This window comes from Macaca mulatta, chromosome 11, assembly GCF_049350105.2.
Source record: "Macaca mulatta isolate MMU2019108-1 chromosome 11, T2T-MMU8v2.0, whole genome shotgun sequence".
Taxonomy (NCBI): Eukaryota; Metazoa; Chordata; class Mammalia; order Primates; family Cercopithecidae; genus Macaca; species Macaca mulatta.
The window spans coordinates 117,134,204-117,150,193 of NC_133416.1; the positions used below are offsets into that span (position 1 = coordinate 117,134,204).

General features: G+C 42.8%; 1 protein-coding gene and 2 long non-coding RNA genes across 33 annotated transcripts in view; 2 read left to right on the forward strand and 1 right to left on the reverse strand.

Moving 5' to 3' along the window:
• The window catches only part of GIT2 (GIT ArfGAP 2), a 69,109-nt gene that overhangs the window by 38,698 nt on the left and 14,421 nt on the right, over positions 1-15,990 (reverse strand). For 30 of the 31 annotated variants that reach the window (XM_077952769.1, XM_077952770.1, XM_077952776.1 and 27 more), the window contains 2 exon segments: positions 14,458-14,552; positions 504-549 (listed from right to left, as the gene is read on the reverse strand). In XM_077952769.1, the coding sequence (XP_077808895.1) occupies positions 504-549; positions 14,458-14,552 (141 nt within the window). 31 annotated transcript variants of the gene reach the window in all.
• LOC144333050 (uncharacterized) lies at positions 1,463-9,615 on the forward strand. The gene is made up of 2 exons (XR_013401379.1): positions 1,463-1,592; positions 8,287-9,615. It is a non-coding gene; the product is annotated as an uncharacterized LOC144333050 (long non-coding RNA).
• On the forward strand, positions 4,811-6,956 carry LOC144333046 (uncharacterized). Its single transcript, XR_013401375.1, has 2 exons — positions 4,811-6,076; positions 6,422-6,956. It is a non-coding gene; the product is annotated as an uncharacterized LOC144333046 (long non-coding RNA).

Consider the following 15,990-nt stretch of genomic DNA (forward strand, 5'->3'; position numbering starts at 1 on the left):
TGAAATTCAAATTTCAGTGTCCAGAAATAAAATTTCACTGGAATAGACATACCCATTCATTTATACAGTGTCCACAGATGCTTTCATCTACAACAGTAGAGTTAAGCTATTGTGAAAGGGGCCATATTGCCCACAAAACCTAAAATATTTATTATTTGGCCCTTGAGAAGAAAAGTTTGCCAACCCCTGTCATAGATAATGTAATCTCTATAACACAGACGTATTCTATAAATAAATAAATAAATAATACTGTCACAACTGGCTAAAACAGTGACAATATCACTGATTCCAATTTTCCTATTAGTAAAACTGCTACTTGTGCTCTTTGAAACTTAAGTTTTATATGGTGGTTTACTTACAGCCGTCTTATTTCCAAATGGTATAGCCATAAAAGAGAAAAATGTATGGGCTTTGTTAAACACAAAATATAATATACTTAAACATAACACAACCAAGGAAATATTAGTGATAGACAAAACTAACTGGTATTTCAATGGCCTTACCTGTCTGCCATTTGAGGTATTATAAAGTGCTGTCCATTTTTGTGATCTGAAACAGAAACCAAGTCAAAGTTTTGTTCATAGAAATGTTGATAAGATCTGTAAAGGAACACCACCATTATTTCCTCAAACTAAGTTTTGCAATCAGTATTTGTGCATAATTACGAGTCATGTTGCTAGACTGGCTAAAAATTCCTGAAGACTCAGCCATAGCAAGGCTTATAGCTTTGTTTTTTTTCTGGTACAAAGGTCCAGGCATCATTTAGCAGAAACCTATGCTCACCTCAATCCTTACGATTAGTTTGCCCTCAGTGTAACTGATGATCTTTGGCCATGGAAAGTGTGCTGAGGGAGCTGAATCAGCTCACAGCAAGCTTCCATCAGCCCACCGTGTGGGACAGTGGATGAACTCTGGGCCTTGCTCAAATGAATCTATTAGTATAAAACAGTCAGGGCTGGGGCAGGTGGCCTTTGCAGATCCAGACAGGGACTCCATCTGCAAGGAAGCTTACTGACTCAGTCCTAGTCTAGCTTTTGGAGGACCCTGATCCATGTACCAATGAATAACGCCACTATCAGCATTCCTATGTAGGTTTTCCTTTAACATAAGTCTATCTTTTTTCTGGGTAAAGACCCAGGAGTAGAAATGCTGGGTTGTATGGTAAATGTATGTTTAACTTGGTAAGAAACTGCCAGACTTTTTCCCTTGAGTAGCACTATCACTTTGTTTTCCAAACAGCAATGTGTGAGAGTTATAGTTGCTTTCTGTCTTTCCCAGCATCTGTACTTTCAATTTTTGTTTTGTTTTCAAAAGTTTAATCATTCTAATAGGTATGCTGTGGCACCTCATCGTGCTAATGACTAACCATGCAGCGCTTGTCTTCATGTGATTTTTTTTTTTTTTGAGACAGAGTCTCGCTGTGTCGCCCAGGCTGGAATGCAGTGGCCGGATCTTCATGTGATTTTTTTTTTTTGCCATCCCATATCTTGTCTTAGTCCAGTTTTTATTGGGTTATTTTCTTACTGTTGTTTTAATTTTAATTAATTAATTAATTAATTTGAGACGGAGTTTCACTCGTTGCCCAGGCTGGAGTGCAATGGCATGATCTCGGCTCACTGCAACCTCTGCCTCCCGGGTTCAAGCGATTCTTCTGCCTCAGCTTCCTGAGTAGCTGGGATTACAGGCATGCACCACCACACCTGGCTAATTTTGTGTTTATTTTAGTAGAGGCTGGGTTTCTCCATGTTGGTCAGGCTGGTCTCGAACTCCTGACCTCAGGTGATCTGCCTGCCTCAGCCTCCCAAAGTGCTGGGATTACAAGCGTGAGCCACCGTGCCCGGCCTATCTATTTATTTTGAGTCAGGGTCTCATTCTGCTCCCCATGGCTGGAGTGCAGTGGCGTGGATCTCGGCTCACTGGCAACCTCCACCTCCTGGGTTCGAGCGATTCTCATGTCTCCGCCACCTGAATAGCTAGGACTACAGTTGTGCACCACTACACCTGGCTAATTTTTTTATATTTTTAGTAGAAACAGGGTTTTGCCACGTTGCCTAGGCTAGTCTCAAACTCCTGGGCTCAAGTAAATATTACTCCTGGGCTCAATTTAAATATTCTTGTTTTTTTTGTTTTGTTTTTTTTTTTTTTTTTTGAGACGGAGTCTCACTCTGTCACCAAAGCTGGAGTGCAGTGGCCGGATCTCAGCTCACTGCAAGCTCCGCCTCCCGGGTTCACGCCGTTCTCCTGCCTCAGCCTCCCGAGTAGCTGGGACTACAGGCGTCCGCCACCTCGCCCGGCTAGTTTTTTGTATTTTTTTTAGTAGAGACGGGGTTTCACCGTGTTAGCCAGGATGGTCTCGATCTCCTGACCTCGTGATCCGCCCGTCTCGGCCTCCCAAAGTGCTGGGATTACAGGCTTGAGCCACCGCGCCCGGCCAGCATGGTTTTTTTCTAGAAGTAGATTTGAAAGAATAGGCCGGGCGCGGTGGCTCAAGCCTGTAATCCCAGCACTTTGGGAGGCCGAGACGGGCGGATCACGAGGTCAGGAGATCGAGACCATCCTGGCTAACACGGTGAAACCCCGTCTCTACTAAAAAAAATACAAAAAACTAGCCGGGCGAGGTGGCGGACGCCTGTAGTCCCAGCTACTCGGGAGGCTGAGGCAGGAGAACGGCGTGAACCCGGGAGGCGGAGCTTGCAGTGAGCTGAGATCCGGCCACTGCACTCCAGCCTGGGCGACAGAGCATGACTCCGTCTCAAAAAAAAAAAAAAAAAAAAAAAATATTCTTTAAATATTCTGAATATGAGTCATTTGCTGGATATGTGATTTCTAAATACCTGTATTTTCTTGCAGTCTATTGCCAGTCTTTTCACTTTCTTAACTGTAGTTTTCTCAGAACAAACATTTTCCTTTTTTCCTTTTTTTTTGAGATGGAGTTTCGCTCTTGTTGCCCAGGCTAGAGTGCAGTGGTGCAATATCGGCTCATCGCAACCTCTGCCTCCCAGGTTCAAGCGATTCTCCTGCCTCAGCCTCCCAAGTAGCTGGGATTATAGGCATGCGCCACCACGCCTGGCTAACTTTTTGTATTTAGTAGAGACGCGGTTTCACCATGTTGGTCAGGCTGGTCTTCAAGTCCTGACCTCTGGTGATCCACCCGCCTTGGCCTCCCAAAGTGTTGGGATTACAGGCGTGAGCCACTGCACCTGGCCAGAAATTTTCAATTTTGATGAAGTATAATTTATCAATATTTTCTTTTATGGATTGAGTTTTTGGTGTTATATTTAAGAATTTTTTTTCCCCTTGCAGAGGCAACGTCTTGCTCTTGTCGCCCAGGCTGGAGTACAGTGGCATAGTCATAGCTCACTGCAGCCTCGACTTCCTGGGCTCAAGAGATCCTCCTACCTCGGCCTCCCAAAGTATTAGGATTATAGACGTGAGCCACCATACTCAGTTGATAGCTAAAAGCTTTAATCCAAGATCACAAAGATTTTCTCTTATGTTTTCTTTTTTTTTCTTTTTTTTCTTTGAGACGTGGTCTCACTCTGTTGCCCAGGCTGGAGTGCAGTGGTATGATCTCGGCTCACTATAACCTCCACTTCCTGGATTCAAGTGATTCTCCTGCCTTGGCCTCCTGAGTAGCTGGGACTACAGGCGTGCACCACCACGCCCAGCTAATGTTTGTATTTTTAGTAGAGACGGAGTTTCACTATGTTGGCCAGGCTAGTCTTGAATACCTGACCTCAGGTGATCCACCCGCCTTGACCTCCCAGAGTGCTGGGATTACAGGCATGAGCCACCGTGCCCGGACCTCTTACGTTTTCTTCTAGAAGTTTTTCAGTGTTAGGTTTTACATTTAGATCTATGATCCTTTCCAGTTTTGGGGTAAGGTGTGAGGTTTAGGTTGAAGTTCACTTTCCTGCACATGGATGTCCGGTTGTCCCAATGCATTAAAAAAGACTATCCTGGGGCGGGTGCAGTGGCTCATGCCTGTAATCACAGCACTTTGGGAGGCCGACACAAGCGGATCACGAGGTCAGGCAATCAAGACCATCCTGACTAACACGGTGAAACTGTCTCTACTAAAATTACAAAAAATTACCTGGGTGTCGTAGCGTGAGCCTGTAGTCCCAGCTACTTGGGAGGCTGAGGCAGAAGAATCACTTGAACCCAGGAGGCCGAGGTTGCAGTGAGCCAAGATCCCACCACTGCACTCCAGCCTGGGTGACAGAGCAAGACTCTGTCTCAAAATAAAAGAAACAAAACAAAACAAATAAACTATCCTTCCTCCACCACTGAACTGATTACCTCTGCACTTTTGACAAAAATCAGTTGAACATATTTGTGTGGGTCTATTTCCGGATTCTCTATACTGTTTCAAAGGCCTATATGTCTATCTCTTCGTCAGTATCACAGTCTTGAGAACTGTAGAGCTTCATAGCAATTCCAAAAAATTGAGTGGTGTACTTCCTCCCACATTATTCTTCTGCAAAATTGTCTGGGCTATTCTAGTTCCTTCGCCTTTCCATTTGAATTTTTAAATTATTATTATTATTATTGGAGATGGAGTCTCACTCTGTCACCCAGGCTGGAGTGCAGTGGCACAATCATGGCTTACTGCAGCCTCAATCTCCTGGGTTCAGGTGATCTTCCCACCTCAGCCTCCCGAGTAGGTGAGACCACAGGCATGCACCACCACACATGGCTAATTTATTATTTGTAGAGATGAAGTCTCGCCATGCTGCCCAGACTAATCTTAAACTCCTGGGCTCATGTGGTCCTCCTGTCTTGGCCTCCCAAAGTGTTGGGATTACAGGCGTAAGCCACTATACCTGGCCTCCATTTGAATTTTAGAATCAGCATGTCTATGTCTATAAAAAATCCTCAATTGAAGTAAATTTATACATTAATTAACTTGTGGAGAATGGACATGTTACTGAGTCTTTATATCCATAAGCACAGTACATCTCTCCACTTACTCAGGTCTCCATCGATTTCTTTTATCAGCAGTTTTTGGCATATAGATACTATGTGTATTGTGCATTTTATTAGATTTATATCTAAGTATTTAATTTGGACCTTTTTTATTTTTTTGAGACAGAGTCTCGCTCTTTCACTCAGGCTGGAGTGTAGTGGCGAGATCTCAGGCACACTGCAACTTCACCTCACAGGTTCAAGCGATTCTCCTGACTCAGCCTCCCGAATAGCTGGGACTACAGGTGCCCGCCACCATGCCCAGCTAATTTTTGTATTTTTAGTAGAGACAGGGCTTCCCCATGTTAACCAGGCTGGTATTGAACTCCTGACCTCAGGTGACCCACCCGCTTCGGCCTCCCAAAGTGCTGGGATTATAGGTGTGAGCCACCGTGCCCGGCCAATTTGGAGTTTTTATTACTGGTATTGTTTTTCTAGATTCAGTTTCCAATTGTTCACTGCTAGTCTAAAGAAATATGATGGATTTTTGGCAGGGCGCCAAAGAGCCTGCTTGCTTTTGGCACAGCAAGACTCTGTCTCAAAAAAAGAAAAAAGAAAAAAAAGATGGATTTTTGACTGTTGACCTTGTATTCCTGCAATCTTGCTTAACTCAAGGTTCTGGAAACCTTTTTGTAGGTTCCTTGTGATTTTCTACATAGAAATAATCTCATTTGAATGGGGACAGTTTGATTTCTTCCTTTTCAATCTGTATGCCTTTTATTTATTTTTCTTTCCTCTTGGCACTGGTTAGGATTTCCAGTGTGATGTAGAAGAGAAATGGTAAGAGTGGACACCCTAGTCTTTCTCCCAATCTGAGAACAAACACAGTCTTTCATCATTAAACAGATACTGTTTATCAGATCAAGGAAGTCTCATCTATTCCTAGTTTGCTAAGAGTTTTTTAAAACACGAATGGGGCCGGGCGCGGTGGCTCAAGCCTGTAATCCCAGCACTTTGGGAGGCCGAGACGGGCGGATCACGAGGTCAGGAGATCGAGACCATCCTGGCTAACACGGTGAAACCCCGTCTCTACTAAAAAATACACAAAAAAAAAACTAGCCGGGCGAGGTGGCGGGCGCCTGTAGTCCCAGCTACTCGGGAGGCTGAGGCAGGAGAATGGCGTAAACCCGGGAGGCGGAGCTTGCAGTGAGCTGAGATCCGGCCACTGCACTCCAGCCTGGGAGACAGAGCGAAACTCCGCCTCAAAAAAAAAAAAAAAAACACGAATGGATGTTGAAGTTTGTTGAATGCTTCTTCTCCATCAACTGATATGATTATAGTTTTTCTTTTTTACTCTTAACATGATAGATAATTACATAAAGTGATTTATTTTTTTTTTTTTGAGACACAGTCTCACTCTGTTGCCCAGGCTGGAGTGCAATGGTGCAATCTCAGCTCACTGCAACCTCTGCTTGCTAGGTTCTAAGCGATTCTCCTGCCTCAGCCTCCTGAGTAGCTACATGCATGCACCACCACGCCCAGTTAATTTTGTATTTTTAGTAGAGATGGGGTTTCACCATGTTGGCCAGGCTAGTCTCAAACTCCCGACCTCAGGTGATCCACCCACCTCGGCCTCTCAAAGTGTCAGAATTACAGGCATGAGCCACCGTGCCTGGCCCGATTTTCAAATATTAAATCAGTCTTGCCTATCTGGAAATCCTACTTGGTTATGCTGCATTTTTCTTTTTCTTTTTTTTTTTTTTTTTGAGACAGGGTCTCACTCTGTCACCCAGGCTAGAGTACAGTGGTGTGAACAAGGCTCACTGCAGCCTTGACCTGAGCTCAAGCAATCCTCTCACCTCAGCCTCCAGAGTAACTGAGACTACAGGCATGTGCCATCATGCCAGGCTAATTTTTTTGTTGTTGCAGTTTTGTAGATGGGGTCTTGCTATGTTGCCCAGGCTGGTCGCAAACTCTTGGCCTCAAGCAATCCTCCCACTTCGGCCTTTCAAAGTGTTGTGATTACCACTGTGAGTCACTATGCCTGGTCTTTATTATTATTATTATTATTTGAGATGGAGTCTCACTCTGTCACCCAGGCTGGAGTGTAGTGGCACGATCTCAACTCACTGCAAACTCTACCTCCTGGGTTCAAGCAATTCTCCTGCCTCAGCCTCCCAAATAGCTGGGATTACAGGTACCCACCACTATGCCCAGCTAATTTTTATAGTTTTAGTAGAGATGGAGTTTCACCATGTCGGCCAGGTTGGTCTCAAACTCCTGACCTCAGGTGATCCACCTGCCTCAGTCTCCCAAAATGCTGGGATTACAGGCATGAGCCATCACGCCCGGTCTGGTTTGTATTTTTTTTAAATTATCCTTCAATGTCTGTGGGGTTTATAGTGACAACTCCATCTGTATTTTCTCCTTTTTGTCAGTATTGCCAGACATTTATGTTTACTAATCTTTCTGAAAAACCAATTTTTGGTTTCATTGATTTTTCTCTACTGTTTCCTTCTTTCAGTTTCATTGATTTCTGCTCTTTACTATTTGCTGCCTTCTGTTTGGTTCAGGTTTATTTTGCTTTTTTTTTTTTTAAAGTTTCTTAGGGGAGGAGCTTAGATGAATAATTTGAGGTCAGGTGCAGTGGCTCATGCCTGTAATCCAGCACTTTGGGAGGCTGAGGCAGGCAGATCATTCGAGGTGGGGAGTTACAGACCAGCCTGGCCAACATAATGAAACTCCATCTCTACTAAAAACACAAAAATTTGCCAGGCATTGTGCTGCATGCCTGTAATCCCAGCTCCTCAGGAGGCTGAGGCAGGAGAATCACTTGAACCCGGGAGGGGGAGGTTGCAGTGAGCCAAGATGGCACCACTGCACTCCAGTCTTGACAGAGCAAGACACCATCTCAAAAAATAGTAAGAATAATTTGAGACCTTTCTTATTTTCTAAGGTAAGAATTTAATACTATAAACTTCCTCTAAGCATTGCTTTGGCTGCATCCCAGAAATTCTGATATGCTGCATTTTCATTTTCATTCAGTTGAAAATATTATTTCCCTTGAGACTTCCTCTTAGACCTATGGATTAGTTAGAAGTGTGTTGTTCAGGGCTGGGCACGGTGGCTCACACCTGTAATCTCAGCACTGTGGGAGGCTGAGGTGGGTGGATCACCTGAGGTCAGGAGTTCGAGACCAGCCTGGTCAACATGGTGAAACCCTATCTCTACTAAAAATACAAAAATTAGCTGGGTGTGGTGGCACACGCCTGTAATCCCAGCTACTAGGGAGGCTTAGACAGGAGAATCGCTTGAACCCAGGAGGCAGAGGTTGCAGTGAGCCGAGATCGCGCCACTGTGCTCCAGCCTGGGCAACAGCGTGAGGCTCTATTTCGGGGGGCGGGGGGGAAGAAAAAAGAAGCACGTTATTCAACTTCCAAGCACTTGGGTATTCTTCAGTTTTATTTGTATTACCTATTTGTAGCTTAATACTATTATGGTCTGAAAATATACTTTATAGAATTTTAATTCTTTTAGATTCGCTAAGGTTTGTCTTACGACCCAGGATATGGTCCATCTGGGTGAATGTTCAATATGTACTTGAAAAGAATGTGTACTCTAATGTTGTCGGGTAGAAGAGTCCATAAACATCAACTAGATCTAGTTGGGTTTTGGTCTGGTTTAGTTCTATATCCTTACTGATTTCCTATCTACTAGTTCTATTACTAAAAGATGACTGTAGAGTCTCCAACAATAATTGTAGATTTGACCTTCTCTCCTTTTAGTGTTATCGAAGTTTGCTTCATGTATTTTGAAGGTCTGTTGCTGGATGTGTACACATTTAAAACTGTTATGCCTTCTTGATGAATTGACTCATTTATCATAATATTATGTACCTCTCTATCCCTGCTAATATTCCTTCCTCTGAAGTCTACTTTGTCTGGTATTAATATAGCCACTTTCTTTTCCTGGGCCTTTGCATGGTACATCTTTTTATACTTTTGGCTTTTAACTTATTACCTATATTGTTATATTTAAAGTGGGTTTCTTATAGACAGTATATATTAGACCTTATAGTTTTTTGTTTGTTCCTTGAGGCAGGGTCTTGCCCTGTTGCCCAGGCTGGAGAGCAGTGGCATGATCAGCGCTCACTGCAGCCTTGATTTCCTGAGCTCAAGTGATCCTCCCACCTCAGCCTCTCTTGAGTAGCTGAGACTACAGGCATGCACCACCATGCCTGGCTGCTTTGTATAAAATTTTTTGTAGTGAAGGGATCTTGCTCTGTTGCTCAGGCTGGTCTTAAACTCCTATGCTCAAATGATTAGGAGAATTGCTTCAGGCTCCCTAAATTGTTGGGATTACAGGTGTGAGCCACTGCTCCCAGCCCCTTTTGTTTTTTAATCCATTCTGACAATCTCTGCTTTTTATCGATGTTTTTGGGTCATTAACATTTAATGTAATTATTGATATGTATGGATTTAAGTCTGTGATGTTACTATTTATTTTCTGTTTGGTCCTTAGTTTTTTGTTCTCCCCCATCCTCTCTTTTGAATATTTTGAATCAAATATCTTTTGATGATTTATGTTTAATACTCCATTTTCATTTACCTCTAGCGTTTTTGATCACATATCTTTGTAGTCTTTTTTTTTTTTTTGAGATGGGCGTCTCGCTCTGTCACCCAGGCTGGAGTGCAGTGGCATGATCTCGGCTCACTGCAACCTCCGCCTCCCAGGTTCGAGCAATTCTCCTGCCTCAGCCTCCCAAGTAGCTGGGACTACAGGTGCACACCACCACGCCCAGCTAATTTTTGTATTTTTAGTAGAGACAGGGTTTCACCACGTTGGCCAGGATGGTCTTGATCTCTTGACCTCATGATCTGCCCACCTCAGCCTCCCAAAGTGCTAGGATTACAGGCGTGAGCCACCATGCCAGGCCTGTAGTCTTCTTTTAGTGGTTGTGGTAGAAATTACTCTCTCTCTCTATATATATACACACACACATACATACATACACACACACACACGTACATACACCTAACTTTTCAGTCTACTTAGAAATCCTATTTTACATTTCCAGAAGGCAGAAATCTTACCATTCTATTTCTTTTACCCTACTCCCTTTTATGTTATAGTTGTCAAATGTATTACACTGATACATGCTGAAAACCCCACTAGACAATTTTTTTGTTTTGTTTTTTTGAGACAGAGTCTCCCTGTCACCAGGTGGGAGTGTAGTGGCACGATCTTGGCTCACTGTAACCTTTCCCTCCTAGGTTCAAGTGATTCTCCTGCCTCAGCCTCCTGAGTAGCTGGATTTACAGGCACATGCCACCATGCCTGGCTCATTTTTGTATTTTTACTAGAGACAGGGTTTCACCATGTTGGTCAGGCTGGTCTCAAACTCCTGACCTCAGGTGATCCGCCTGCCTCGGCCTACTAAAGTGCTGGGATTACAGGCTTGAACTACTGAGACTGGCTGACAATGTTATAGCTTTAAGATATGTATGACAATTTCAACTTTTTGTTTGTTTCTTGAGACAGGGTCTTACTCTGCCAGATCTTTAACATTTCTGTTGTTTTTCTTTCATTCCTTAAGTTCCAAGATTCCCTCTGGCATCATTTCCCTTCCACTCAAAGAACTTTCTCTAGCATTTCTGTTAAAGTAAATAATAATTCTCTTATTTTTTTTTTCCCTGTTAGAATATCCTTATTTTGCCTTCATTCCAAAGGTTATTTTCATTGGATATGGAATTCTGGGTTGACAGCTCTTTTCTTTTAGCACTTTAAAAGTATTGTTTCTACCATCACAAAGAAGATGAGAAAAAAATAATAATAATAATAAAAAAGGATCAGTGTCTCACGCCTGTAATCCTATCACATTGGGAGGCTAAGGTGGGCGGATTTTGAGCTCAGGAATTCAAGACTAGGCTAGGCAACATAGTGAAACCCCATCTCTACAAAAAATACAAAAATTATCTGGGCACAGTGGCGCACACCTGTAGTCTGAGCTACTGTGGATGCTGAGGTGGGAAGATCACTTGAGCTCAAGAGGTTGAGGTTTCAGTGAGTTGAGATCACACCACTGCACTGTAGCCTAGGGGATGGAGTGAGATCCTGTCTCAAAATAACAATAATTTAAAAAGTATTATTCTGGCTGGGCGCGGTGGCTCATGCCTGCAGTTCCAGCCCTTTGGGAGGCTGAGGTGGGCGGATCATGAGGTCAGGAGTTCGAGACCAATCTGGCCAACATGATGAAACCCCATTCTCTACTAAATATGCAAAAATTAGTCAGCCGTGGTGGCGGGCACTTGTAATCCCAGCTACTCAGGAGGCTGAGGCAGGAGAATTGCTTGAACCTGGGAGGCAGAGGTTGCAGTGAGCCGAGATTGCACCACTGCCCTCCAGCCTGGGCGACAGAGAGAGACTCCATCTCAAACAAACAAACAAACAAAACCAAAGTATTGTTTCATTTCCTTCTCATCTCCATAGTTTCTGATAAGAAATCCATAATCATTCAAATCATTGTTTTTCTATATATGTTATGTATTACTTTCTCCTGGCTGCTTTCAAGATGTTTTCTTCAACTTTAGTTTTCAGCAGTTTGATTCTGATGTGTCTCAAGTGTGGATTTGAGTTTATCTTCTCTGGAATTTTCTAAGTTTCTTGAATCTGTAAGTTTACGTCTTTCACCAAATTTAGATTTTTTTTTTTTTTTTTTTAAGATAGAGTCTCACTCTGTTGCCCAGGCTGGAGTGCAGTGGCACCATCTGGACTCTGGACTCACTGCAACCTCTACCTTCCAGGTTCAAGTGATTCTTGTGCCTCAGCCACCCGAGTAGCTGGGATTATAGGTGCACACCAACATGCCTGGCTAATTTCTGTATTTTTAGTAGAGATGGGGTTTTGTCATGCTGGCCGGGCTGGTCTCGAACTCCCAACCTCAAATGATCCGCCCACCTCGGCCTCCCAAAGTGCTGGGATTACAGGTGTGAGCCACTGAACCTGCCCTAAAATTAGAGGACTTTTTTTGCCAATATTTCTTCAAATACTTTTTCTGCACACACCACTCTTTCTCATCTCTTATTGGGAATCCAATGACATAAATGTCAGACATTCTAGTATTTTCCCACAGGTCCCTGAGACTGTTCAGTTTTTTCTTCCTACTCTTTTTTCCTCTCTGTTGCTTAAACCAGATAATTTCTAGTGATCTGTTTTCAATTCACTGACTTTCTTTGTCATCTCTAGTCTTCTATTAAGCCCATCCAGTGAGTTTTAAATTTTTAGTGTTTGTATTTTTCAGTTCTAATATTCCTATTTGGTTCTCTTCTGTATCTTCTATTTCTCTGATGAGACTTTCTATATTCCTGTTTGTTTCAGGAATGTTTGCTCTTCTTATAGCATGGTCTTACTAGCTGCTTTAAAATCTTTGATAACTCCAACATTTGTGTCATCTTGGGGTTGGCATCTATTGACTGCCTTCCCTTGCAAGTACATGAGAATTACTTATATGTCAAGTCATTATGGATGGTATCCTGGACACTGTGAATGTTATGAGACTCTGGGTCTTCTTTAAACTTTATGCAAAAATGTTAATATTTTTGTCTTAGCAGGCAACTGACCAGGTGAGGTTCTGCCTTCTGGGCAGATGGTGAGAGAATAGAGAGAAAAAGAAAAGCAATCAGGATCCCCCCTCATCCTCTTGCTCAGAGATTTAGGAACCTGTACTGCCACTGCTGCTGCTGCTATTGCAGCCACAGGCTTGCCTAGGGTCTGGATGGGAGAGATCAGAAAAAGGGAAGAGGAGGAGGAAAAACCTCCAGGGGAATCCCTTTCCTCTCTGTCCTGTAGGAGTCCCATTTCCTGCTCTTTAACCAGAAAAAGGCTTTTTTGTTTTTTGAGATGGAGCCTCATTCTGTTGCCCAGGGTGGAATGCAGTGGCGCAATCTTGGCTCACTGCAACCTCTGCCTCCCGGGTTCAAGCAATTCTCCTGCCTCAGCCTCCCAAGTAGCTGGGATTACAGGCGCCTGCCACCACATCCAGCTAATTTTTTTGTGTTTTTAGTAGAGAAGGGTTTCACCATGTTGGCCAGCATGGTCTTGATCTCCTGACCTCGTGATCCGACCACCTCAGCCTCCCAAAGTGCTGGGATTACAGGTGTGAGCCACTGCACCTGGCAGAAAAAGGCTTTTTTGCACTCATTATGTACTTCCAGGTTTCAGGCTGTTATTGAAGTCCTATCAGAAGTAAGACAAAGAGGACACTCACCACCAGCTGATGGCACTTTGAGTTCCCTAATTCACCAACTAGGATTTATTTTTCAGAGTCTTTAGCTAGCTACTCCAAGCATTTGGTCCACATCTATTAGTTCTATTCTGCAGGAGACACGGTGGGGTGTGCTTACTCCATCTCACCCAGAACTGAAACTTCACCAGAGGCTCTTAACTCTATTGTACAACCAGGATGGAGAACCACTGCATACATATATGTGAAGGTTGTACATCAGGGATTGGCCAATATTTTCTCTAAAGGGCCAAATAGTAAATATTTTAGGCTTTGTGGCCTGTTGCAATGACTTAACCTATTCAGCTCTGCTGTTGTTATGTGCAAGCAGCCATACATAAGGTATAAATAATTGGGCATAGCTCTCTTGCAATAAAACTTGATTCATTTATTTTTCAGATGGGGGTCTTGCTTTGTCACTGCACCCAGGCTGGAGTGCAGTGGCACAAACATAGATCACTGCCACCTTCAATTCCTGGGCTCAAGTCCCAGCCTCCCAAGTAGCTGGGACTACAGGCGTGCACCACCATGCCTGGCTAATTTTTAAAAAAACTTTTTTGTGGAGACAGGGTCTCACCCCTCTTGCCCAGGCTGGTCTCGAATTCCTGGGCTCAAGCAATCCTCCTGCCTCGGCCTCCCAAAGTGCTAGGATTACAGGCATGACCCATTGCACCCGGCAAAAGCTTGCTTGCTTTATTTATTTATTTATTTATTTATTTATTTATTTAGACAAGTCTTACTCTGTCACCCAGGCTGAAGTGCAGTGGCGCAATACAAAACTTCATTTAATAAAACAAGTAGCTGGCTAGATTTGGGCTACAGACCATAGTTTGCTGACCCCCTGTTCCATATCCCAAATAGCCAACTTGGCTTTGACAAAGTTTATTTCTGGACTTTTTTTCCATTCCTTAGGAAGAATTTTTCAAATAACTACAAAGGTTATTGCTTTACTCCTGCATTTACTCCCACCAAGTTCAAGAACTGTGGTAACCATTCAATTTTGCTTTGATTATTCAATCTGATTCTTGAAATAAGTTATTTCTCTAGAGCTGAAGTTTTAAAAATGAAAAATCTAAGATTTGTCCAACTTTATATCTTTTACATGTAACTGACAATTCTGTAGTTATCCTTTCAAATTAGAACCCGTATTTACAGCTTTCTCAGGGATATGTTAAAGTAGAGGAGGTCATAAAAAAATAGTGTCCCGACTTGTTTTTCTAGAACCTTCCTGACTGGAGATGTGAAGCGGTCATTCTCCGTCCACTCACCTGGTTTCCTGCCACAGAGATAGAAGGCTAGTCTGTCCGTCAGCTCATACTGTATTTCCACAAGGCGCTCTGCCAGCTCATGGTGCCCTCCTTGCCTACCAAGAGAAAACAAAGTACCATTTATATTACTCACTATTCACTGGCTTTAAAATGGAGAAGTACAAAGAGAGACACCTGAGCAGTTTATCACACAAGGCTTTTTAGAATAATCAGCCTTGTCGTGGGAGGTAGATTTCTGAAGTCTACTTTGCATCCCACTTTTATAAACTGTTTTCACCATCTGAACTATCCCCTTTCCTTTATTAAGGCACAAAATAGAATACTTAATAAGAAATTCAAAGATTTATGAGAGGGAAGGATAAAGAATGACTTAATTTAATGAAGTAAAAAAATGAAATTAATCAATGGTTTAGGGTAGAGGTTCTCAAAAATTAACTAGCACATTTCTAGGAATATACCATGTGCAGGCCCCACCCTTGGAAATTCTGAATCAGTGGGGACAGGATGGGACCAGGGCCCAGTATGTTGAAGAAAGTCCTTCCCCTAGGTGATGCCGATGCAGCCAGTCTGACTCTGGATGACAGTCTAGTAACCACTTCAAAGACTTCAAATCAGTGACAGACAGGCCAACCTAATGCACAGCTCATGCCTGTAGCTACTTCTGTCTCCTTATCTTCAATTTGCATAACAGAAAATATTAAATTTACCTTTCAACATTCATGAAATATTTAAGCTGCTTAGAATCCTTTTGGTAACAAGGATTCAAACAAATTATATTGAGATTATTATATGCAAGGTACAAGTGTGAAAATCCCATGGTAAATGATAATAAGTATTATTTACCCAGGGCCCTCTTCCAAGATCAAGTGTATTTTGTGGTTTTTGTCCTTAAAAGTAATGGCAAAAACCGCAATTATTTTTGCACCAACCTGATAGTTTCAGTCAGCTTCTCTCCCGACCATTCAAGGCACTCACAACACCCTCCGACCTACCACACAGCTTTGATCTGTGAGAGTCACATCTTATTCTTTCATTTTTTAGTATCTTTGAAATCAGGAAATATTCTATAATTGACGATACACCATAATTGGCTGAGCTCTTTTCTTTTTTAGTGCTGTGTGAAATAATGAAGCACCGTGCAATACTGTACTCCTGCTGTTATTCCCAGACCCACTCTGTTCTTTCCAGCCAGGTCTCCTGCTGTGCTGAACACGCTTTGTCCCTCCCTGCCTCCTGATCTTGACTCCTGCCTTTCCTCTTACCTGGAATGCTTTAGCTCCTCCTTCACACATTCAAATCCAACCCATTCTTCAAGACCAACTGAAGAAATTTCTTAAATGATTTGGACCAAAATGAAGAAACCCTATATATGCTTTTTAAGACCAATTATCTATTTTGGCAATGAATCACACATGGTCTTGCCTCCTTGAACTCTTTCAGGCATTCATGAATCATCTTTTCCAAGAGAGTAAATTTTGGGAAGGCAGAGTTTTGTTATTTGCCCATTTTATCCTCTGTGGAGCAGAGCATTGT